We start from the raw sequence: 26,930 nt of genomic DNA on the forward strand, positions 1-26,930 counted from the left end.
TCATCAAGAATGTCCCTCTCATGAAATGGAAATGTAAGTTTTGTGCATTCTCTACTAATGGTCAAGGAAGAATATTACAGCACTACAAAGAGTGTCATGGGCATCATAGAAGGTGTTCAGGCCTCAACTGTATTTACAAAGACTGTTTAAAAACTTTTCAAACCCAGGCAGAACTTAAACATCATTTGAAAAAGCATAAAGACACACGTACAGTTGAAACCAAATTATCCTGTGATTTGTGTACCTTTTCAGAGCCTAGTGATATAAACAAATATTTCATTCATCTAAAGATTCATTTAAGAAACAGAGAAGTTGTTCAATGTCCTTTTGCAGATTGCCTTTTTAAGTCTAGTGTGCTTTCGACTTTTACTGCTCATAGAAGTCGCAAACATAAGGCTTACACCTTAGAAAATTTCAGACCAGAACTTTTGGCACATCATACACTTTCTGTGCCTGTGTTAGAAGACAGTTTTGTTTCAGATACTGAAGATATACTTTCGTCTGATTCTGAGACTGAATCTGGACTTGAAAATGCAAAGACCATTCAACATCAGTTGGGATCTCTGTTTCTCCGCATGCAAGCACTTTTACATGTGTCTAATTCTGCAGTACAGGAAATAGTTGATGAGTTATTTGACATTGGGGAATTTGCAAAGCAAAATATAAAGACAGTAATTGATAAGGTTTTGAAAAGCAATAATTGCACAGTTGATGCCTCTGTTGTAAACGTGCTGACTGAAGAACTACAAACTTTGAACCCATTGAAATTGCTGTCAAGGGAGGGGCTTTTTGGCACAGAGCGTAAAAGACAGTCATTTTATAGGAAGAATTTTCCTGTTATTGAACCAGTTGAATATGTGTTAAATGCAAAAGAAAAGCATACTTTTGTTTATGTTCCTATTTTGAATGTGCTTAGTAAACTTTTGGAAAGAAATGAGATACTAAAGACACTAGAGAGATCCAATCAACATGAAGGTTGTTACAATTCATTTCAAGATGGAGATTACTTTAAGGAGAACAAAATTCTTTCTGAAGAATCAGGGATAGCTCTTGGACTATATATTGATGATTTTGAACTTTGTAATCCTTTAGGTACTTCAAAAAAGAAACATAAAATTTGTGGTATATATTGGGTGATTGCCAATTTACCCATACGACTTCGATCAACGTTATCATCAATATATCTGGCTGTGTTGTGCAAAACTCTACATGTAAAAGACTATGGTTACAGCAAAGTTCTAGAGCCTCTGATTAAGGATCTTGAGCTCCTTGAGAGAGAAGGTGTGTTTGTTCAGCGTCTTGGCTGTAATGTTAAAGGGACAATTTTGTATGTATCTGCAGACAACTTGGGTGCACACTCACTTGCAGGATTCCAGGAGTCTTTCAATGTTGACAAGTTTTGCAGATTTTGTTTGGCAAATCGTGTAGATATTCAGCAATATGATGTGAGAAGTGGGGTTTTTACATTGAGAACACCAGAATTGTTTGATGAAGCTGTTAATGTGCTGAAACAAAGTGATGTATCTTCTGTTGATGGTGTTAAAAGAGACTGCCCTTTAAACAGACTGGCTCACTTTCATGCTGCCAAAGGATTTCCACCTGATTTCCTACATGATGTATTAGAAGGTATTGTACCTGTGGAACTCTGCATATGCCTCTCAGATCTGATTGCAAAGAAGTATTTTACATTAAGTCAACTTAATGACAGAATAACAACATTCCCCTTTAAATTCTATGACAAAACCAACAGACCCCAGACAATACAAACAACCTTTCAAAAAAATGGCACTATAGGTGGCAATGGACATGAGAACTGGGCACTTCTGAGGTTTCTTTCACTGTTAGTTGGCCACTGCATACCAGAGGGTGATAAAACATGGCAAATAATTCTTGAATTGAAAGACATTGTTGAATTGTTATCCAGCCCCTCATTCACAACAGAAACCCTGTGTTTTCTACAAGCTAAAATCTCTGACCACCGACAGTTGCTTTTAGAAGTTTTTCCTTGTACTAAATTGCGGCCTAAACATCATTTCCTAGAACATTATCCTGTGCTTATCAAAAAATTTGGTCCCCTAATTGACTTTTGGACGATAAGATTTGAGGCTAAGCATTCTTACTTTAAAAAGGTGGTTCGTGATGCTGGTAATTTCAAAAATATTCTGCATACTTTGGGCATTAGACATCAGTTAATGTTGGCATATTACTTGGACATGCCAAGTGTTTTTAAACCAAGCATCGAAACTGGACCGGTATCTGTTGTATCTGTAAACATCTTAGATGCTGCTATCAGCCTGGCTATATGGAACAAGTTTAAAGGTCTGGACTCTGTTTCACTCACCACCACTGTCTACTTGAATGGAACAAAGTATTCCAAAGGAATGGTGCTCTCAGTTGGACACACAAGTGGACTACCAGATTTTGGAAAAGTACTTGAGATCTGTTTAGTGGATGGCAGCATATTTTTTATTTTGGAACTTTTCACAGCTGGCTTCTTGGAGCATCTGAGGTCGTACCAGCTCACCAAAAGAGACCCTGCAGTAACTGTGGTTCATCCTGATCAGCTGAACGACTACATTCCACTGGTCCCATACCACGTTGACGGAAAGCTGCTCGTCACTCCGAGGACGTTCATGTTACAGTAAGGTAAAAGCAATGTTGGCCTAATGCTATCAACTTAATACATTTTCTGTAGACTGTGCATTTCTTTACACATACAATTTTGTTTTTTTTAGTCTGCTTTTACTTTGTTTCGTCACTCTGCATCTCTGTGGCCGCATACACTATTGAAGAAGAGCTGGCCATCACTTTGAGGACGTTCAAGTTAAAATAAGGTATTGTAAAAACAATGTTGGCCTAATGCTATCAATGTAATACATTTACTCTAGTCTGCTTTTACTTTCAGTCTCGTTTCGTCACTCTGCATTCCTGTGGCCGCATATGCTACTGAAGAAGAGCTGCTCATCACTTTGAGGACATTCAAGTTAAAATAAGGTATTGTATAATAAATGTTGGCTAGGGCTGGGACAACACGTCGACGCAAAAAAATACGTACTAGACGCAAAATATGCCAACGATTCATCAGCCGTAGAGTAACTTAGCAGCAACGTGAGTGGCTCCAGTCCATGCCGGTTTCACACTGCAAGTGTAAGCAGTGCGTAAGCATGTTTTTTCAGCGCCCATGTTAACAAGCATGCACACTGCACACATGAGCAGCGGAAGATCGCGGCGCTGTAGCAGCAGTGCTGTGATCATTTCTGCGTCTGTTCTATTCTTGCTGCACTGCTCATGCTCAATTGAAGTGACAGTGCTTTGTTTATGGTTTAAATGCTCATGAATTGATGTGAAAAAGTGTAATTTTACCATGAAATCATAAATGTGATGCCAAGTGTGTTTTAAACAGTCATGACTTTGAGCAATTTAACAGAAAGCAATGAAATATGTAAAAACACACTGTTGCCAGAAGACTGTGCTAGGGCTGTCAACGAATATTCTAAATTAGAATATATATTAGAATAGTTAAAAATTAATATTCAAATAATTTTTTTTTAAACGCCTGCGGTAGTAGAGGCATGGCTGTCTGCGCTAGTGCACCTGGTTCAGGGACAGGTCACAGTAGTCACACTGTTGAAAGTTGACGCGTCTTGCATGGAAGATGGCAAAAAGTCGACCACAGCAGAGAAACCGGTCTTAACCCCCCAAAATCTAAAAAGCCATGTCTGGAAGTACTTTGGATTTTTGTCGGTAGGAGGTAAAATTGTTGAACCGCGAGATGAGGTTGTGTTTAAACATGCATCATGGATATGACAGGTCTCTTTTCTGAAAAAATAAATTCCTAGAAGGGGGAAAAAGTCTTCTGTATGTGTTGGCAGAAAATGACAGAGGCACGAGCGTTTGCTGACTAGTGTTGCCTGATCTTGCACGACAAAAAGAACGCAAAGAAGAAAAATCCAATAATAAACCAAAATAAATCCAAACGCTTTACCTCAAAGATCAAAATATTGGGACTGGCACCTTCACATTTTAACAACACCAAAAACTTGATCACTTCATGAGCCAAAAGCCATAAACGGTTAAGCGCTAAAATGGTATGTGAGTACAAAAAAGATGAGGACCTGGCAACACTGCAAGAGCGCGCGCAGCCTCACAAATGCGTACAATACACGACGACACAACGGAGGTTTATTGCAAATTATAAAACGGGCAGTTCTGGTTCTTCATTCTGATTGGTTGAAACGCGTTCTAAGCCGTGATAAAATACACCGGTAACCTCACGGTTCAGACCACATTACATAAGTATCACTGCGCCACTGTTGCTGAGTATTGATTTATGAAAATAAACACCACAGTCTTTAATCATATTTTTAATTTGTCTACAATTGCACAATTAATGGCGATATCCAGATGAATGTCAATAAATATTTTTGAGTCATCTCGTCGATAAAGAGAAAACGTTGTCTGCTTCGCGTCGTGCCTAACAACGCCCCTTAGCTGTTATAAAATGCACTGGTAACCCACTGCTTCTCGGGGTTTATTGCTTTAACATAATGCTGTTAAATTATTTTCGTCAAAGCTGTGAGTGATAAGCACGTGAGACGGCAGACCGTTGCTATGGCTATCTCCGTGTCAATCATATTTTCGCATTTAAATGTGGTTTTCACTCCTGAAAGTTTGCAGTGTGTACCAGACCACAATGTGTGGAACTCCAGCTAAACAGTCACGTCTTGACACTTAATTTTACTTGTGGCATCGCCCGCCACAAGCTATTTGTCTGCAACACAACAAGAGGTCATAACGGAGAAATTAATTTTGTTCATTTGTAAGCACATGAGACCGATCAGTGTCGTGGATGGAGCAGGTTTCAGGGAGTTCTGTCAAGCAATGTAACGGTACCATATCCCTTTGATGTCTCTTGATTTACTTTTCGTGTAGATAATATACATTGTCAAATATGTTTAAACCTACATAGACTACCTATAGAAGTAGTTTTGTCTCTTTGTATTACAGTTTTTCTCAGTCGCTTTGGTACATTTCTCGAATCATACTCACAATTTGCAAAACAGTAAGTGCATTTCTCAAAACAATTTGTACAAATAGCAAAACACCATGGATAACCTGCAAAAGCCACTCTCTTACTCAAAATCCTTAGTTCATCTCTCAAAAGTAAATATCTGTGTCAATGAACATGTCAGTGCCATCAGAATGACAAGTCCTTGTTTCATTGTGTACGGATAAGACAGTCAAATTGTTTAATCACGTTGTCAATATAACAGTTTATTCTGAAGTGATGTTCTGATGTAATCGCTAAAGTTTTGACGACAATTATTGTAAATTGTAAGTTACACCTTAGTATAAGTTATGTGGGAGTTTGATTGCAAGAGACTGGACAAAATTTACATTTACGCTTTTACTTTTTGTACTGTAGTTCATTGACAGACCATGTCATTGCCATAAAGAAAGATAAAGACAGCACTGCATAGCACAGATAAAAAAAGTAGAAATGTGAACATTGAACAATATCTTTGGGGAAAACTGTACATGCAGTGCTGTATTACACTGAAGTCTTCCTTTACCTCCTGACCCAGCAAGCATGTTTGGCTAAAACAAGGCTAAATTTGGACTGCCAGTGAAAGTCTAATAGACGTCTATCATTTGCCAAAAAATAGACAATGCAAATAATTTTAGATCATGTAAAAGAAATGAAAGCAAACACCTTGAACACACGTGGACTTTGCTTACATGTTGGAATATCATACATCTTCAAGTTATTTTAGCAAAAATGGCATGTAACCAAATTCAAGGTTATTTAGGGTACAAGTGGGTTACTCATAGCTGGACTATATTGGGTCTGTAGTTAGCAGTCATTTCATCAGTTTTTGCTTGCTGGGGACGTTTCTGTCTGTTAGAGAAAGTCAAGATTCACCTGGGAGCAATTTACCAATTCAGGACAAATTTAGATAAAACATCTAATAGAAGTGTATAAAAAATATGTTTGACCAGCACAATTATGAGAACTGTATTATGAGAACTTGTTCAATAATTTTGCATGTAAAGACTTATACATGAACTAATGCCTAAATGTTGTGGGGGGTGAGACTATTCAACAGAGACCCATTATAATACATTTTGATCGACATGACATAAGCAATCGATAATGTAGGAAAAAGCAGAGAATTGAACAATCATTTGCATGAATGTACCAAAGCATTTGCGACTTGTTCAAAGAAATGAGAAACAAGCAGTTTTGAGAATTTCAATTCTGATCTGAGAAATGTACCAAAGCGACTCAGAAAAACTGTAATTTGTCAGATATTCGAATATTCATGTTTTTTTAAGAATATTTGAACGTCATTTTTGAGCAATTTTGACAGCCCTAGACTGCGCTGTCACTCACCCTCTGCCCAGCAGTGAGTCATCATCTATCTTAACAAACTTAAGAGAAAGAGATTTTATAATTGATGTGCTTCTTAAGTCTATAATTGTGTTTATATCTGTCATTACATGAACTAGAACAGCACTAAAATAATGTGGATTAAACAAATCAAGTTATAAAAATTACACTGACACTGATTTTTATACTGTTACGAAACTGCACCGGATGTGCTGCAAATGCTTTACTGAATGCTACCTCTGACTAAGAATGCATTATTTTGCACTTGTGTAGTCTTATTTTGAAATTTTAAGAGCAATTAGCATATATTGCAATCTTAAGGAATTCATGTTTTTTTTTTTCATTCTGATATGTAAATCAACATGAATAAATTGCTATTAGTTAATTAATGGGTCGAGAATCGAAGTTGAATCAGACTGATGAAATGAATCGTTAGATCAATCGATGCATCGAAAAAATGAACGCTAGATTAATCATTTAAAAAAATAATCGTTTATCCCAGCCCTAATGTTGGCCTAATACTATCAACTTAATACATTTACTGTAGACTGTGCAGTTCTTTACTCATGCAATTTCATGTTTTTTTTAGTCTGCTTTTACTTTCAGTCTCGTTTCATCACACTGCATCTCTGTGGCCGCATACGCTATTGAAGAAGAGCTGCCCATCACTTTTGAGGACGTTCAAGTTAAAATAAGGTATTGTAAAACCAATGTTGGCCTAATGCTGTCGACTTGCTACTTATAGACCCCTTCACGGTTCACGTCACAGGCTGTTCCCACTGCGCATGTCGGGGTCAGAAAAGTCATTACAGCTGATTGAGTTGCGTATTATTCGGTATCGTCAAAAATGCCTACTTACGTCGTGGGCTGTGAAAATCGCACGAGGTCTTCCGTTAAGTTTTCGCGATTCATGCAGAATCTCAAAAACAAAAAAATACAACATCTGCGTCTGCAAGCAATTAACGTGCAGACTAGAACAATGCAAAGATCAAAGAGGCTTGTGTTTGTAGTGCTCACTTCATTTGAGGTAAGTCATCATTTTTCAGCACCGTTAGATTAAATTATAAAGCCTAAATGGTATGAACAGTTCGACCCCGTGCTGCGCGCGCACCCGATAATCATTCAATGTTTACAAACCTTGAAGGGGTCTATACTTTAGACTTAGCAGTTCTTTACTTGTAGTAAAATTTCATGAGCTAAGGCTAGGTTGATTTTTCTAATTTGTTTTTTTTCCACACTTCTACAGCAGTTGGTGCCCCAAGATGCTTTTCAGAGTTATTGTGTCATCTCAAGACATAAGGCGTGTCACCCTAGACAGTGTTCCTGAGTCAGTCAAGGAGCTATGTGTGACCTTGCGCACCATTCTGGGCTTGCAAGGAAACTTTCTTCTACAGTTTGAAGATCCAGACTTTGGAAATGAGCTCTGCAATTTGACTGATATTAAAGATCTACCATCGGATCGAGTGACACTGAAAGTTTTGTTCACAGCTTCTGACTCTGTTTCTGACTTAGCATTACAAACAACAAGCTTAAGTGCCCCTACTGCTGCCTCATCAGTGGAATGGCCTGATCCTTTTTTTATTCCTGATTTCTCCCATGATGTTGAACTTCAGTTGAGCGCTGCAAATGATGCCTATGCCAGAAATGGAACAGTAATGGTCATCTCCAAGAGTGTAAAGAGTGAAATATTAGACAAACTAGCTGATGTAATATCCAAAATTACTCCCTACCCAAGTAAAGACCAATATGAAAGTGTAGCCAAAGCTCTTGTAGCAAAGCATCCATGTCTCAGAGAGCCAGTTTCTGCCAAAGAATGGTATTACTGGGTGTTTAGTTTGAAATTCAAGATGGGCAATTATCGTCAGAGATTGATGGCAGCTGGATGCCCTGAAGTTATTGTAAATAAGAGAAAGAGGGGACAGACAATTATTAAGGCAATCAAGAAGTCAAAAAAGGGAGAGATCCACTACTTGCCAAATCCACCAGAAGGACAGAGTGCAGTTACTTCAGAGGAGAATCGTACAACTATGCTTCTAGAGGTGCAGAAGAGCGATCCAGACTTGCAGCTTCTGGATAAACTGATGGCTTTAACATTCTCTCAGCGAAGAAAGGAAATTATCGGTGACGAGCCACTCATCTCTGTAGTAATGGACAGATGGCCTGGGTTATTTAATCAGAGACAGGTAAAGACTAAATAAAGTATTTGCCCTGCTTTTCATATTAATTTTCACCTGTACCTACCACCTTACAACTTTGTTCTTTTTAATGTTATGACTTTGTGTCTATTTCAGATAAGTGCAGAGTTTAATCGAATAGTCACTACCGATCTGCTGCAGTCATTCCTGGATGGACTAGATGCCTTTGTGCCAAGTCTCTTAGAGCTGTACAAAGCAGCTGTTTCTTCAAGCCGTAGGTTGAGCCTTACTAGTGTTATGCAGTGCCTTAATAAGGAGGTATGAATAAAAATAAACATGTTTGTGTGTATGAAATTAAGTAACATAGTTTAAGGATTGCATTTATTCACTTTTGTTTGTGTATTGTAGGACACAAATCAGAACAGAAGAACAGCTGCCTTACTTGGTCTTCCACTCTTCTTTTCAGAGGATACTTCTGGGATAATAAAGATGTGCGATGTAAGAAAAACATTTGCACATTTATAGCATTATTTTTAATGTTTTTTCCATGTTTTTTTTTAAGTGAGCAATTAACTGAGCAGTACATCCAAACTACACTCTTCGAAAGGATGTGTTAAAAACAAAACAATCGTTGTTAGTTAAGGGACAACACACTAAATGCTTTGTCCCAGAATACAGATCTGTGTTATTATTGGAACAATACATTTTATGTTACTTGTGGTTTATTTAAACACAACATTAACACAAAATGACACATAATGTGTTAAAAGCATTACAAAAACCATGTTTAAAAAAATCAACACATCCTTTCTTAAGAGTGTAGTTTCCCTGTTTTAAATTGGTACTTTACATGGTAGCAAAACATAAGGGAAACAAAGAAAGACCGAAATGCATTATACAAATAAAATACACAGTGCATTATTTTTTTACCTATAGGCTTATTCGCAAACACCGGAAGTAGCTAACCTCGGCCATCTTGTTGACATGACATCTGTCCTGCCCCTAGCCGCACGTAGATTTGAGTTGAGGGGAGCAGTAGCCTAATAGCTTCATCTCGTTGGTATCAAGAGAAGATGAGCTTGATTGGTGTGGAACCATATCAAACAGACCCAATAGCCTTAAGTAAAGATCCGTCCTTATTGTCAGCCGTAACTTATCCGGATATTTATAACTATATCGTTCATACAGTATCCGCATACTACATACAAGCACTGAAGGGCCATTCACATTATAACGATAACTATAAAGATAACTATATTAGCGTCCACATTACCAAACAATACGTTTATGCTAATTCGCTCACGGCACTCGCGCAAATCACTTGCCTTTAATATTGCTTGTAATAAAAACTTTTGCAGATGTCCTCAACACGCTGCGTTTCGCGTAACTCTAAACAGTGAATCTAATAGTTTGTGTAATCTCTTACCTTTTGGTATAACAGTTAGTTAATGTAATAGATTAAAAAGCATTACGTAGTCCATTTTCACGGCAACTGGAGGTAATCTTGTGTTATAGACCTCAGCAATGAGCTTCACTGTCATTTAAGTGCTCGTGCACTTGAAGTTCAAATAGATTTTAATGCTATCAATGGTTTATCCTTCATCAGGTGGGAAAATCGCTCATAAAGTGATCCCAATGATGTCGTTCATTGTATCTGTATCGTAATAGTTTTGGTGTGAGCTCCGCTATTCTCTTTAATATAAAACGATTTTCAAAACTATATATTTTTATAGTTATCGTTATAATGTGAACTGCCCTTAATTCCCTACCTAGTATCAATACCAGACCTATTATGTTCATATAGTTATTAATACTAATTTAATAACTGTCTCAATTTATGGCAGCTTATTTGAAAGAGCAGTTTCAGCCACTGCTTACAGCTAACCATATGTGATCAAATGATGGGGACAGACTTTGCTGTGAGGCATATATCCCTAACATTACCTGTGGTAAAATGATGGGGACAGACTTTGCTGTTGGGAGTCTCTCCTTGCTGGTTCTACTCCTCTGTCTCCTTCATTTCAAGTTTTCTGACAGTCGGTATCTCATAAAAACTAATTCCGGGGTTCTTTTTGCTGTTGTTAGAAAAGCCGTGTATTACACCACACACCATCACGCGGTTTAAAAAAAATTACATCGATAATACCATGCATAATACCCACGCTGCCTCGCTTGTCAATTGACAAACTGACAGTTCTATGTCAACAATATGGCCGCCGGGAACATTGACGTAGATCAAATAACTCCTAAAGTGTCTCTATTTAACAGTGGCATTAAAATATGAAATGTAATAAACCAATATAAAATAAAATAAGCACTGCATACTCTTCACTTGTAAATAGATTTTTATTAAAGCTCCTTATGTTACTTTGTAAAGAACAGCAGGTGATTTTCTAACAATGGCACAAATTTTATTAGGTTTGTTACACTGCTGTCCCTTTAAGACCTAATGCATGCATGCTACCTGATTATATACACATTTTGAGAGTTGACATCGAACATGTTTCTGTCTTGCATTCCCAATTTGTCCTAAGATTAGCACTGGTAAATTTTTAACTAAAATAATTTTAAGATTCATATCTTAAACTGTACAGGATGTTATTTATTAACTTCTTTAACTCTGTGGACCCTGTACCGGGTCCAGAATTATCTTATTTTGACTTAATATAAAATATTCCTGTAATTTGTAATGGTCTGTCATGGAGCCAGGACCACATATGAGATACTGTTTGAAAGCTTAGACTCTCTACTTTCTGCAGATATGCATCACTTTGACATATCTTTTACTGTAAGAAAGTTATTTACAATTAATTTACACCATCACCCCCCCGATATTTTTTAATATCTTTTAATATTCATATATTTCATGTTTTTCAAGTATGACAAACATGGGCAAGTCTTATATCAAATGAAAGCTCTTAGTCTCAGGAATAAGTCTGCAGCGTTATTTTTGTCCTATTATCATCACTTATCTAACAATCATCGAATGAATAATGAGGTAAAAAATTGTCTTTTGTAAACATATGGGAAACTTGAGTGTGGACTGCCTCAGATAGCACATATAGCCACAAATGATACACCATCTTTTATTTTAGGTTCTACTCTAAAAAATGAGTCCATTCACAGCATTTTCTTTGGTTGTGTGCATAATTAATCCCTTTCTATTTATTATATGTGCAAAACAAAAAATTAATATTTTTATGAAAAATGTATTTCCGCACCCTTCAGTAAAATAAGAATATCTTTTGAATGCAACATGCTAAAGAGTTCATTCTTTTTTTGGGTGTTTACTGTCTGCAGTCTGCTAGAGCACCCAGAACCAGAGTTATACACTATCAAAGATAGTATTTACAACATAAAAAAAGAAAATGTGGTGTTTTAGCATATGAAAAACCACATAAATAACACTATTTGTCACAAACAACAGCTTTTTATGTAACTTCAAAGGGATTTTTGCAAAATGATATAAAGATATTGCATTTATTCCACTGTATGTGGTTATGGGAGCACTTCAAATGTTTTTAGGCAGAAATTGTATACCAAAAGCGTATTAGTCCTCCCATCAGTTGGAGTAAAATAACTTTTGCATTTATTATGATATAGAAAAAATTCCTTTTTCCTCTGTAAGCTGGCAATTGCTGGAATCAAACAAAACTGTCTGGAGGTTTCGTTACCACTCAGGGCCAGAGTTATACACTTTTAAATACAGACTTTAGAAAAAAAAACATAAAAAGCGCCTATTTATTTTTGTGCTTATTAGAGAACTGACAACACATACAACCATGTTTAGCACTTTTAACAGTGTTTTATGTAATTTCAAAGGGTTTCCTGTAAAATGATACCAAACTTTTGTATGTGCACCTCTGCATGTGGGTATGGGAAGCTTTTGAAATTGGGTAGGCCAAATCCAGGCAAAAATCCCCAAAATAGCCTCAGAGTGTAAGAAGTTAATATTAAACACAATGCAAATTAGCATTAAAGCTGTCTTTTTGTTTTAGGTTCATGGAGAAACCCTGGATGCACTCATGAAAGGAATGCATGTTGGCCTTCTGATCGGACATGAAGGTGTCCTTCAAGATGCTTTTCCTCTTGAAATTTTTAATGTGGCCGTGGTGGTAGAGGAGACAATTGTTCTTCATAACCTGAGGGATGTACCTACTGCCTTTGCTATGCTAATGGGAACAATTTACTGCCTTAATCTGGAGTATCCTGGCAATATGAAGTATTCATTTGAATTCCTGCAGAAAGTTGTCATGAAGATTAAACCCGACCAATGTTCCGCTCGGATACATGGACTAAGAAACAAACTGCTTAGGTATCCATTATAGACTGATCTCAAGCCTTTAAAGAACAGTTTACTTAACTGATTAAGTAAACTATTCCTTTAAAGGCGGAGTCCACGATGTTTGAAAAACGGTTTGGAAAAGGAGACGGGCCGACTACCAAAACACACTTATAGCCAATCAAATCAAATCAAATGCCGGGTTGCGTATGTGTGGGGCGGGTTTATCAACAGAAGGTCCAGATTCTATTGGGGTAGGGGCGTGTTTGTTTAGGTGATTTCAAATATCAACATTGGCTTTCAAACATCATGGACTCCGCCTTTAACTGGGAGGCAGCAGTTGTGTTGGACTGTTTTCTTAGATAAAGTGATGTTTTCAACACTTGACCATTGTTCTAAAATTAATCTTAAATGCTGGTTTGTTTAAAGGCATTACATACTTTAAATTGTCAAATTGTAGAAATGATCCAAAGTTTTTTCTGTGACAAACTTACTGTTTCTCTTCCTGTTTCCGACTGGATATAAACAAAAAAAGGTTTAATGAGTTTTATTGCATGAATTGTTTAAAAAAAAAAGCTAACTCTAAAATACATGGCTAAGTTTTTATCAGTAAAATTAATAGATACAGGTATGTGTAGTGATTATATTGCTTTTAGAACAAGTTTTTATACTTTGGTAATGTTTAGCCAGTAAATTACCAAGTATTGTTTTACACATTCAGAGGTTAAATTGTCAAATTGTAGAAATGATCCAAAGTTTTTTCTGTGACAAACTTAATTTTCTCTTCCTGTTTCCGACTGGATATAAACAAAAAAAGGTTTAATGAGTTTTATTGCATGAATTGTTTAAAAAAAAAGCTAACTCTAAAATACATGGCTAAGTTTTTATCAGTAAAATTAATAATAGATACAGGTAGTGTGTAATGATTATATTGCTTTTAGAACAAGTTTTTATACTTTGGTAATGTTTAGCCAGTAAATTACCAAGTATTGTTTTACCCATTCAGAGGTTAAATTGTCAAATTGTAGAAATGATCCAAAGTTTTTCTGTGACAAACTTACTGTTTCTCTTCCTGCTTTCCGACTGGATACCAAACAAAAAAAGGTTTAGAAGGAGTTTTATTGCATGAATTGTGTTAAAAAAAAGCTAACTCTAAAAATACATGGCTGAGTTTTTTATCAGTAAAATTAATAGATACAGGTATGTGTAATGATTATATTGCTTTTAGAACAAGTTTTTATACTTTGGTAATGTTTAGCCAGTAAATTACCAAGTATTGTTTTACCCATTCAGAGGTCAAAAAATTGTATCAATTTGTTCATTTGACAAGCAGCTGTGATGTTAATTTCAATAAATTATTTTTGAGCTAATAAGTTGCAAGTTTATTTCAGTGTGAATATTATTAGTCAAGATGATAAAGTGAGTTTTCTTGAACTAATAATGTAACATAGCTAGTTGTTTTAACTTCGAGTATCAAGTTGAAATAACAAATGATTTTTAGTTTAACACCATGTAAAACTTAACTCTGTAATTTGAGATGAAGTGATAAAGTGAGTTTTCTTGAATTGATAATGTAACATAGCTATTTGTTTGAACTCCGAGTACTAAGTTGAAATAACAAATGCTTATTAGTTCAACACCATGTAAAACATATCTCTCTGAGTTGAAACAAAGCATATCTTCAAGTTTATTCTACTTCGATTTGTAAGGCAGCAGGTGAACTTTCGTTTCTAAGTTTAACCAACTAGAAATGTTTTACAGTGCAGAGTGTTCAGCCTTTAATCTCAGAACTGCACCTGTTAATACTGCCTTCGGCTGTACACCTAATCACACACACACACGCTTCTAAACACTTGAAACAAACACTCTTTCACAAGTGTCCAGCTCCATCCAACATTCACTTCGGTTTCCATCACACACTCGCACGTCTGACCTGTAGAGATAAGCTATGTGGTGAAGTTAAAATATTCCCTCTCTGAATGTTAAACTAAGAAGAGTTCCCTCTGAACATCATTCAGCTGACGGCCAATCGAGGCACTGCATGAGCGGACAGAGTTATCAGAACAGACGTCAACTCAATTTTCACTCGCATCTCTAATATAAAAAATGACCCCATTCAAGGTTAACCTGCTACGGTGTAATAAGTGTAAATGCGAACTCCATCTTACGGTAAGGCTCAGTTGACTGACTGAATATTTAGCCTCTATGTGAGACACCAGACTGATTCAATAAAGTGTGTCAAATATTTGAAGCTTGGATTTGACTTGCTGATGTGTTTGACAGAATAATGTCTGGGGAACTGCATGTGGATATAAACCCTAAGCAAAGGATTTAACATATTGGAACTCAAATAAGTAAACCTGAAAAAAACGTGCTGACTAGTTTAAAAAGTTTTACACAGTTCATCTTGGAGTAATGTGAACTAGGTGAATCAGATCTCAGATCTGCGTCTCAGCTTTGGGATACATTATTAAAAGGCAAATAACAAAAAGGAAACTTACTTCCTCCATCATCCAGAACCGGAGGAATATGCACTAAATGCTAAACATGACCCGCAAAGCAAACAATAACACTGCGGCTTTGACAGGAAGTCTAAATTTGGGTTGGTTTACATGCTATCAATGTAGTGCAGTCGTGTCATAAACATAGCGAGCTGCCAAATATGCATTCTAGCCGGAGTGTTGACAGCCCATACATATATAATGCTTTCTTCAACCCAAATATTTACAGGCAAGTTTTCTGTTTGGAAGCATTGATGAACTTCACTCGGACATCGTGACGTCTTGAACCTCCCTGGATACAAAACACATAGAGGACAAACACGCACACGCGCGCACACACGGTGACAGTAGAGCACCAGATGGTTTCGAATGATGCTGTCTGTCCTTGATTTGGCCTCTGCAAGTATTTACAGTCCTTAAAACGGTTCACAAATATTTATAAAGAGTAGCTGGTTAAAAAGGTCTTCCAAAGAGAAACTGCGTAGTTATTTAAAAAAAACGTTCCAGTTAGTTTGCGTAAGATCGGACTTCATCTGACCTAACCCTCTCCATCAGCCGTTTGTTTAAATGAAGCCTGACAAACTGTAAAACAACAGATGCACAGAACTGATAGCATAATGGAATCACAAAGGTTAAGACATGGGGTTCTTATCTGATGGCACCTATAAAGGCCTTATTGATTTTACACACAAACCCGGATCTGCCTGGCTGCTGTTGGATCATTCAAACAGGAGCAGGTGTGGAATTTAAGGGGGAAACATTTGAGAGACTACAAGCTTTCACAATACATAATACATGATCCTCTAGTCTGGCAGTGTAGATTATCAGATAGATAGAGAGGCACAGACATAACCTATGGACAGATCCAACAAGAAGAGGCTAGACAAATGGGGGCATATTGCAAGTTTCGATGGGAATAGTGGCAGAAAAGACTGCTACGCATCATATCACATTTCATATGTAACACCTGACCTTTAACTACTGGGTTATTTTTGTTTTCTTGCCGCCTAGCAGATCTGATTGTGACTAGGGATGCACCTAAAGGAAAATTCTAAATGTATTTGTAAAATTTAACGAAATTTGTAGATTTCGCTATCATTTCTGCTGGCAAACATTCGGTCGATTCCAATCTTCTCTGAGTAACAGCTGAGTATCCATCCGCAAGTAACAAATCTTCTCTGGACAAACGCTACAAAGTCCCGACCAGATTAACTGATCGCATGGTTACAATGATATGATTGACGCGAGGTTCAGTTGAGGAATTAAAATCCGATCATGCATTCCGTTATCCTCGATATCACGGAACGCGTGGCTCATGGCTGTGCAGCAATGGGTGACGCGACCCATGCTACGGAGCGCAACTTCCGCTCCCGAGCACTTTGGAAAGTAATGCTTTGACTCATTTTAACGCATTGTTAGACGCGACATGTGAACAAACCCTTAAAAGTTTAAATAAAAAAATCTAACGAATATAAAACAAAGTGAATAAAAATCTTTCTGCGGGCCAGATTATGTTATATTTTTGAAAGGTGACGCGGGCCGCAGAGAGGGGGTGGCCCGCGGGCCGGGAGTTTGAGACCACTGGTTTAGAGCAACATGAGGGTAAGTAATTGAGGACAAAATTTATATTTTTGTGTAAACCATCCCTTTAAAGGGACACTTCACTTTTTTTGAAAATATATTTTCATTTTCAAGCTCCCCTAGAGTTAATATATTTGAGTTGAAATATTAGATTTTTTACCGTTTTGGAATTCTTTCTAGGGGTGGGACGGTTGTCATGACCACCGCACCACCGCGGTGGTGCAATGACACCGCAGTGGTGAAGTGCCACCGGCGGTTGTGTGATGTCACATATCAGGTGAATGATTAAACAAAATAATAAGTAATTTATAGCCTAAGATACAAATTTATAACATTGTTTTATGTTAATACACAAATCTCCGCTACATTACTAGGTATTGCGTTTCCACTAAACTGGTGGATTTTAGCATAACTCAGCACATTGGAGTTAAGCCATGTCACTGTGTTGTGCGTCTGCGTTAGTTTCTTTTGGTCTCCAGTGACAGTGAAATACATACACTCAGCACTTTTGTTGTCTTTTGTTGTGAAATAAAAATTTTACCAGGTTAAAGTCGCGCGCATCAGGAAGCGCATTTAGTGAAACGCTATTTTCTTTCACCATTTAATCCAAGTGCTTGTGTTTTTCTCTCTCTCTTTCTCTCTCTCGCTCTGTCATCTCTTAGGATATTCCTATCTGATACACTGATTGGCTTAGGCGACTGTCAATCATCATTGGCGTCGGCCTATCAGCACCTGATGGTCTCCAGCTGGCAGATTTAAAAAGGCTGGATTTCGACGCAAGAAACAGCCCCTTCTCTTTGCACTTGATCTTGCCGTTACGATTGTTGACGTTAGGTGTTTGCTATTGTTACCTTTGTTTGGATTTCGCGTAATTCGTCTTTAACAGAGCTGTTGCTCTATTTTTGCTTCTCTTGTTAATCATGAGGGAATGAGATAGGGAAGAGGTCGCGCGACTTCCATCGCACTCACGCAGGTAACTCGTTTGTTTAGCACATTAGGTAAGAGGTGACTGCCACCCCCTGTATGTTTTTTTTTTTTCTAGATTAGAGTAGGGAAGCATACGGCGCGCGACGCTGAATACTTTCTTTTCATGTCTTTATTTTTAGTTAGGTAAGAGGGTTGAAACTAGTCAGTTCTGGTTTTTGTTATATTTAATTTCTTTGCTTTGGCGTCACCAACGTCTCATTTTCTCTGGTGATATTTTGTTTATTAATTGCCAATTTATTATATTATTTCACTTGTAAATAATAAATTTTCACCTAATTGTCAATTTGTGTCATTGCATTCTCTTTTGCCCACTCCTACTACTGAGTTACCACAAAAACCAATAAATGTTGCTCCTTTAACCTAGACATTATAAAAGGTCGTAACAGTGGTACAGCCAGACCCGAAGATCACCCGAATGAATTCCAAAACAGTAAAAATCAAATATTAAACTCTAGGGGAGCTGGAAAATGAGAATATTTTCAAAAAAGTGGAGTGTCCCTTTAAGGTCAACTATTATTATCTTCATGCTTCTGAAATATCACAGTAGACCTAATTTAATTGAAAAGACAATTCCAGATTCTCAACCTTGAATTCTAAGGCTTGTTACCACCTCTATAAAGATGTTATGTATCATAGGACCACAGACCTGCAATTGTTTGACTCATCTGGACAGATACCTCCTAGCAGATCTATAAGAGAGAAAGTTCAAGCTGTCAATGCTGATTGGGCAGCAGCACAACAAAAACAAGCACAGTCCTAAACCCATTTACTAGGATCTATAAGTAGGAAAGCAGACAGGGAAAAACATTTCACGCTTTTAAAACGGCCTTCCAAAATACACTGTTAAATATAATAAAATGAAGTATTTGCAATTTATATGCAGCAAAAAATTGAGTACAAAGCTACGTTTGAATGGCAGTCGAAGGAGTACAGTAAGCTTTTTCCTGCATAATGGTGTCGTTATGTCATCTACCAGCAGAGGTGAACTGCCAAAATAACCAGCCAAACCCAGAGCCCTTGGACATGGCTGCCCTCGAGACCACAGTGCTGTTCACATTCAGCTCACAAAGTTACACATGACTCATTTTTTCATTACGCCTCAATAAAAATTAAGAGATTTTTGCACTGCAAGGACTTGATGCCTTTGTATGCGGTTTTACATTTAAAACCTCAGTGAATAAACCCTAGTTTAACAATTCCATCTTGTTCCAGCGGTGGATATTACACATTTCTAGCTATTACAGCACGTCTAAGACAGATTAAACACATGACCTGACAAACGCACACCGCCCAGATTGTTGTGGTTTATTCTCCTCCATGACCCATTGATATTACACTCTTATGTGCTAAACGATGCCATAGAAGAACCATTTTGGCCGCATAATAAAAAAAAAACTCTTAAACAAAAACAAGGTTCTAAAGAACAGCTATTGTCCGATTCACGTTTTTTAATTTCCTTTGCTGTGTAAGTATGTATTAGTACATGTTAACAATATGCAAAAGGTACTGCACATACCCCAAAGTAAACGATAATGGGAGTTATCGTCCCCAGGGGTTAAATTGGGATTTGTTATGTGGGGGGGCTCTGCGGGGAGGGGTACTTCGAGGGGTAAAATGTTTAATACTGATGACAGCAAAGCCACTGGTGTGTTTTAATGACATTCTGGACCTCTGATAGGATTTGATAAGTTTCAACTTCAAATCTGTGCCAGAGGTTGACACCAAATATTTTAAAAAGAGCATCTGAATTTTATTTATGATGCAAATCTATGAGTTTCACACCCTATATCCATTTGTTGCACATGTCATTATGCACAACTGATCAAACTTTAAAGGAAGTAATCAACCTCCTTGAATAATTCTAGGCATAAGATAGGCTAAAAAGACTCAATTAAAAGAAAAGGTACAACACACAGTACTGTATCATCTTATAAATTAGCCATAGAGATTCCCTATGCTGGTCAGCAGCTAGTAAAACAATCATAGAGTTAGGTTTGATTTGTGAAATCAAAGTACATTATTTTATTAAACTATACAATGAGTTATATCCAGTATTATCCAGTTAATATACTGTAATTAGATGAGTTACATACATACTTTAGTCCTTAACACGTTTCTAGTCTTCTATTAAGTTTTCTCGACGTGGGCACCATTCTTACCTCTCTCTCTCCTCTACAATGTCAAATGATCCTGTGTGAGAGCGCGTTTTTGCAGTTTTGAGTTTTTTCGCTTGAGTTGCATAGCTTGCGCGAAGACGTGTTTAAAGGGAAAAGCGCGTGTTTTCGTGGCAATTGCGCCGCCCAATTCGCGTCATTTGCATCGGCCCGTGCGAGGACGCATCTGATTGCGTCTTTGCGTTGACTTTGTATGTAATCTGCTCGCGCAAATTGCTGAACTTGCATTGATGAGTATGCCCCATAATGAATGGAAATTCATTATTCCCTTCGCCTCAGTGCACACGCACCAACGCAGCGAGTCCACACGCACATGCGCAGCAGGTACACTGGCAAGAGCAGAGCGAGACCTTCAGCCTATGGGCTTAGCCCCGGCCCAATTTAAACCCTGATCGTCCCCAACGTAAATCTTTTTTTTGGACTGTATAGAAAACACACGGATTGTAGGCAACAGTTTACTTCCTAGGATTGGTGATGTAGACAAGACAGACATTATCATAATTCCTCCCGCTTCAGCCTGTAAGTTAACTCCTGTTAGCATTGCATTGTGAGGGAATCTTTCAAACATGGAAAGGAGCTTCACATTTCTGCCTGACATGGTTGTCAGGCCAATCACAATATAGAGATTAGCTGGCCAATCAGGGACACAGAGCTTTTCTAATCAGTGCGTTCAGCAAGAGATTGAAAACTGGGCTACAAAAAATTTACGGAATGTGGAAAATAATGTGTTTTTTTACCATAAACCACGCAAACACATTGTATTATACCAAATACACAAAATAACATAATTTTTTTGGAAATTAAATAGGTGCTCTTTAAGACTATTTAAGAAAGAGGAAATTTTTCTTTTAAGAACCTTTGACTACTTGATCCTTTTATTTGGCGAACCAAAAATGGTTTCGTAAAGAGTGCCATTTGCTTAAAAGTCCCAAATAAATTCCAAGAATTCATTAATACCGGAAAAAAAGGAAAAACATCACATACAGAATTGTTAGCTTATATACTGTACTGTCTTTCCTCAAAGTCTGAGTTTACATTAATGACTCTCAACTGATGTCCAAGCCAGTGCTGATCTATTGTTCTGTCCCAATTGAAGACAATGTTTTTGTCTGTCTGGGTTTCATTTCTAATAGAAAACTATTGATTTAGCAATAAGAGGCATTCTGCTGTCATACAGGTGGTCTATATATGACAGCATGATTTATGATTTAACATTAAAACTATATCAATATTTTACTGCTTTGGATCTTGATTTAGGACCTTAATTTGGGCATTTATGTCTTATAAGCAAAAAAACAAAGACATAAAATAGCCAAAAAAGAATGTGATTGTTTTGCTAGCTTTATGATTGAATAGAAAAATAGTGGACACAAAATTCCTTTCTTACGCTTTTCTTTCTTTATGATATATATTTAATAAACATGCATTAGATCATAAAAGGGAATAGATCAATACTGTATATTAAATAACTAATTCATTTCACATATTTATTCACACATATACTAAAAAACTGTTACTGTCAACTGTGTTTTCTTTTCAAATAAACTTTCATACAGATATTTTGACATACACACACACACGTACGCATGCACACACACACAATGGCCCCTGAAGGACACAGTAAAAAAACATAAGGAACGGAGTGTCAACTACTGCCAGTGGCAAGTACTTAATATAGCAATTTGACATCAAGATTATCAGAGCAGATCTTAAACAAACACAGTTTTTCTTCTACAGGATCTTGTACTATTTTTTACCAAAGCAAGCAGTGTAAAACTTACAAATAATATATCAGTGTCAAATTAATTTATCAACATCAATCTAGTACTTCCATAAGTAGCAGCTACTGTTGCTGATCAGCACATTCAGCCTGATTTCACGAGAATTCGTACGAGTTTTACAAGTTTCCTAATTTGTATGAAGTGAATCGTACAAAAATATACAATACAAAAATATACAAAACAATAGTGAAACAACACCCTAACGGCATGGCATATGTGGTCGTATGAATAAATACGAATTAGCCACCTCGTCAACAATTTGCCATGAGATAGCGTTGGCACATAGAACAATATAGCATAAACAATGTAGATGTTAATCAGTAACATTAGATATAACATAATAAGAAACAGAAAAACTTATTTTTGTGTAATTATGGTGTAAATGAAATATCAGCTTTTGTGTCACCATACTATTATTAAGTGGTGTTCTTGACCTAAGCCCCCATTAATTTGGGATACTGTGGGGACATATAAAGTTAAACTGAATATTTACAGTGCATTTAAAGCTTATATGCAATACAATAACACTCAGTTATATTTTAATGTAATCACAGAGATGTCACAAAGACACCCATGTTTCAAAGTGATAGAAGAAGAGATCAAGGTCATAGTGTGCAAAGATAATTTAAGTGTTCAAATAGGCAATTTCCTCCAATCACTATGCCATTTATTGAATGAGTCGCAATCACTGTCCTCTCGCTTTTCTATTGAGTTACAGTGGCTTGATGCTCTGTGTGGCAGCAATAATTGGACGAACAAATGTGTGATCATGCTTTCTTCGTAGGCATCTTTCTTCTTTCCATCACAGGACAAATAAACAAGTAATAGTATGCACACACACACACACACACACACACACACGCATGCACATACGCACATGTACACACTCTTCCTGTGTTTAGAGGTGACATGATCGATACACAATCTTCATCATCATAGCTTTCTGTTGAATTAAACTCACCAAAACTGCACAAAACTCGTGAATTGTGTACCCACGCACGGTTTGTTTTTCGATCATGGGTGGGGCTTTCTGTTAACTTCAGTTGTGGTATTTATACTATGCTATTTACTTTTTATCCCACAAAGCTTACTCTTACCTCTAAATTTAACTCTCATACATTTTAGATCTTCATTAAGACATTATAAAGTTAGTTTATTAAGCCAGTTTTCTCCTGGGCGCCGTTGGCTGGTTTCTGCAATGTAGGTAATTTCAGGTTTACGGTGTCTACAGTATGTAGGCAAAACTCGACCACACACATACACGTAATTGACATCTGCTGGTTATATTACATTTTCTGTACCTTAACTCAAAACATACTCCTAAACTGGGGCGCAGGGGTGAAAAGAATACTGAAAAATCATACTCAAATACTTTTACTTACCAAAACATGTAGTGTGAGTAGAGTAAAATGTACCTGGCCTAAAATCTACTCAAAGTGTGAGTAAAAAAATTGTTCTTTGGAAAGAACTCCCAAGTACTGATTATTATAAATGTTATATGATAAATGTAAACCATAGAAAAGATGACAGAATAACACGGCGGATATTGGATTTTGCGTAGAATTAAGAATTTTCTATTTAATACTGACCTGATACAATACTGATTTTGGCGGTAACTAATAAAAAAAAAAAAGATCATGTTTTGAAATTTATATATATATATATATATATATATATATATATATATATATATATATATATATATATATATATATATATATATATATATATATAAATGCCACTCCTCCTTTTCTGCAGAATGCAATAAATCCACTCAACAAATCACAACTCACCATTCCACACATTTAAAACAACAATGGCGGCACGTTGCATTCACATGGAATCCTAGTTTTCCTCATCTAGTTTGTACTTCCTGGTCAACAACAACAAAAACAAAATAATACTTTGATGGGATTGATAAACCTGTGGTGGTTTTCTGTGATGGGAAAGAAATGTAAACCATCAAAATCTAATCATTTACGCGAGAGCCACTCAGAAGATAGAAAAATGCCGGCTGTTCTTCTGTCATGCTAACACATTGACCCCACGGGATCCTATCAAAAACTTTCCATTATTTTACTCAAAGCCAACGAAATTCGAGCAGGACCATACATTTTACAGATGAGCTGATCGCTTAAAAAAGGTTCAGTGACGACGTCCCAAGGATGACAGCAGTAATGACAGTGTTCTTAATATGATAAAGTAAGTGTTTTGATCCATTAATGTTTTTTTTTGCTTTTTTTTAATCAGTGTATACCACTAGTCAACTGCATTTTGTGGAAAAAATTATCTGACTGTTTTTATAATATATCTTTGGAAATCAAATTATGGATTAGATTTTTTATGTTTTTATAACCTAAAGATGCTATGTGAAAGTTTGTAACAGAAAATAATGTTTTTCATCTTGTCACTTTCTTGGTATAGAAAACACATTTTTACCGAAATTAGTCAAAATATATTTATCGCGTTTTGGAAACAAACTCTTGATTTGTAAATCGTTACTTTACACCCCTGCTGGGGCTTTTGTTACATAAAGCTTGGTTAGAGAGTAAGGTAAAAAGTACATGTACAGACATTAAATTAAACTTAGAATGTATGTACAGTATATAGCCTTCAAAATTTGCTTTACAGTTACAGAAAACTAAAACAAAATCCGTCCACACAACAATGCCTTAACCTACAGTCATTATTAGACAGCAAAAATAATTTATCATTATGTTTTATACCTAATCCCTTTATTAAGCATTTCTCCTCATGGAGACGTTTCCCTGGCCTCCGCAATGTAGGAGATGTCAGGTTTAACTATCTTCGTGGGGACATATGGATATTTTGGTCAGACACACACATACTTGGTGTTAGTGTGGGGGATTATGGGTAATGTCAGCTCAACTTTTTTAATATTAATAAGCAAGAAGGAGAGGAAATGTCCTGGTGTGTCACAGGCACCTCAGAACTGTCTGATAACCTGCCAACACCATAGCAAAGAGCCATTGCACGTCTCGCTCGCTCCTGCTGTTTCTATTCTCTTCTCCTTCTCTCACCTACAGCAACAGCCCTGTTCCTGCCATTTCACCCGGACTAACTTTAACTTAAAACATCTTGAATAAAACTTTTATTTGAAAGAGCTTCAACTTGTATGATGATCCAGGAACTCAAGTGGTAAAGCACAGGATCGCCCCTAAAGGGGGCATATCATGAAAATCAGACTTTTTTCAAGTTTAAGTGCTAAAATTGGGTCCAGGAGATCTTATTATAATAATACTGCCCATTAATCTGCATTATCCAACCAGCACCGGCATTTAGTGTGGAGAGAGGGAGGGAGAGAGAGAATAATTTACAGAACAATTGAGGTTTCATTTCAACACCATCATGGCGATCAGTGTTGTTTGCATTTCATCAGCTTTGCATTTCAACATGCTATAATAAATTGTCTGTGGGGTATTTTGAGCTAACTTCACAATTGCACTCCGGGGACACCAAAAATGTATTTTCCATCTTAATAAAGTCTTGTGAAATGTCCCTTTAAAAGGAAATGCAAATAATGCTAAAATGTATTGTTTAAAATGTAAAAAGTCCAGCTCGTCCTTATTGATTTAATACAGAAGTTCATCTTATGAAATGGTAATAAATTGCTAATGGGTAATGAGTAAGAATAATGAATTCTTAACTTCTGCTTATTTAATCAAGACCAGGCAGGTACACCACGGACTCGTATTATTAATGGCATCATTATAGAGGAATGTATTTTTTGCCCTCCATGCTGGTTTTCATCTTTGGATTCTTTGCATTTTCTGAAGCCAATTCCAATCAAATTATATATAGAAAAGGGTCATTACTCTGTTGAAACTTTTGGAGATGGTTTTCACAATATGTCTCTGGTGTAATGGGCATTAGCTTTAAGTTAAGACATACAGGTAAAAGAGGTTACTCATTTCTTTCCTCAAGAGTTAAATATTAATGAATCAAGGGGCTACTTATAAGTGTCAACAACTCAGAAAATGATAATTACAGTCACTCTAAAAACAAACGGTGCTATATAGCACCAAAACTGTTGATTTGAATCGTAACCATAGAAGAACCGTTTTTAGTGCCATATAGCACCGGTGAAGCACCGGTGAAGCACCTGTGTAGAACCATATAGTGCTATGTAGAACCAAATGTGGTGCTATATGGCCCCTATATGGTTCTACACAGGTGCTTCACCGGTTCTTCACCGGTGCTATATGGCACTAAAAACGGTTCTTCTATGGTTACGATTCAAATCAACAGTTTTGGTGCTATATAGCACCATTTGTTTTTTTAGAGTGGATAGGGCATGCCATTAAAAGTTCTTGTGAGAGTATGAATGTGTTTAATAACACACTATTGTTATTTGCATTATTCAAAAATACTTCCACTTTGTTTTTGTTAAGTGCCATCACACTTATATAAAATAAATACAGGTGTAGGGTAGCACCTTTACTTTTAAGAGTGTATAAAGAAGGTTAGTCCTCACTTTGCAAAAATTTGCCAAGTCATGTGTTGCTTTAATAAAGCGTTATAGTGTGAGGGATAGTTTAAACCAGTTTTGTTTTTTACTTTATGATGTCAAGGAAACCCAAATATGATAAACCTTTTGTGAGTGATCCTTCTATCTAAAATAAATAGTTTATCAATTTACATATTATTAATATTAATAACAATAATTATTATTAGTAGTAGTATTAATGTTATTATTGTTACTATTATTATTTATTTATTTTAATGATGTATTATTATTTTACTATAAATAATAATAATAATAATAATAATAATAATAATAATACTTATTATTATTATTAATTTATTTATTTTTTATTATTTGAATATATTTTATATTTTTAATAACAAATATAATTGGCTACAGGAATGCTACGTTTTCAATGCAAATGAATTTGTACTGCAGCAATTCAATACATTTGTTTCATAGCAGCTTTATAAAGAATACTCCCCTATAAACCCCAATGAGTGAGTCAAAGGGGACTGTAATAAGAAAAACACACTAAAAAGATACAAAGCAAATACAGTATTTTTTTTAAATAAATGTACGGTAGTAAGAAATGAGAAATAAACCTAATAA

The 26,930-nt window shown here is 36.4% G+C and overlaps 1 protein-coding gene across 2 annotated transcripts; it reads left to right on the forward strand.

The window, feature by feature from the left end:
- The first annotated feature begins 1,159 nt into the window (after nt 1-1,159).
- LOC135748699 (sterile alpha motif domain-containing protein 3-like) lies at nt 1,160-12,908 on the forward strand. Of its 2 annotated transcripts, XM_065266967.1 has the most exons (8): nt 1,160-2,646; nt 2,736-2,834; nt 2,906-2,994; nt 6,981-7,087; nt 7,638-8,574; nt 8,683-8,844; nt 8,935-9,024; nt 12,525-12,908. In XM_065266967.1, exons 5-8 carry the CDS (start codon nt 7,654-7,656, stop codon nt 12,852-12,854), a joined length of 1,503 nt encoding a protein of 500 aa, XP_065123039.1. In that variant the 5' UTR covers nt 1,160-2,646; nt 2,736-2,834; nt 2,906-2,994; nt 6,981-7,087; nt 7,638-7,653; the 3' UTR covers nt 12,855-12,908. The 2 variants fall into 2 exon arrangements, with proteins under 2 accessions (XP_065123039.1, XP_065123038.1); XM_065266966.1 differs by having other exon boundaries at nt 2,736-2,994.
- The last annotated feature ends 14,022 nt before the right edge of the window (nt 12,909-26,930 follow it).

This window comes from Paramisgurnus dabryanus, chromosome 5 (genome assembly GCF_030506205.2).
Source record: "Paramisgurnus dabryanus chromosome 5, PD_genome_1.1, whole genome shotgun sequence".
NCBI classification, from domain to species: Eukaryota; Metazoa; Chordata; class Actinopteri; order Cypriniformes; family Cobitidae; genus Paramisgurnus; species Paramisgurnus dabryanus.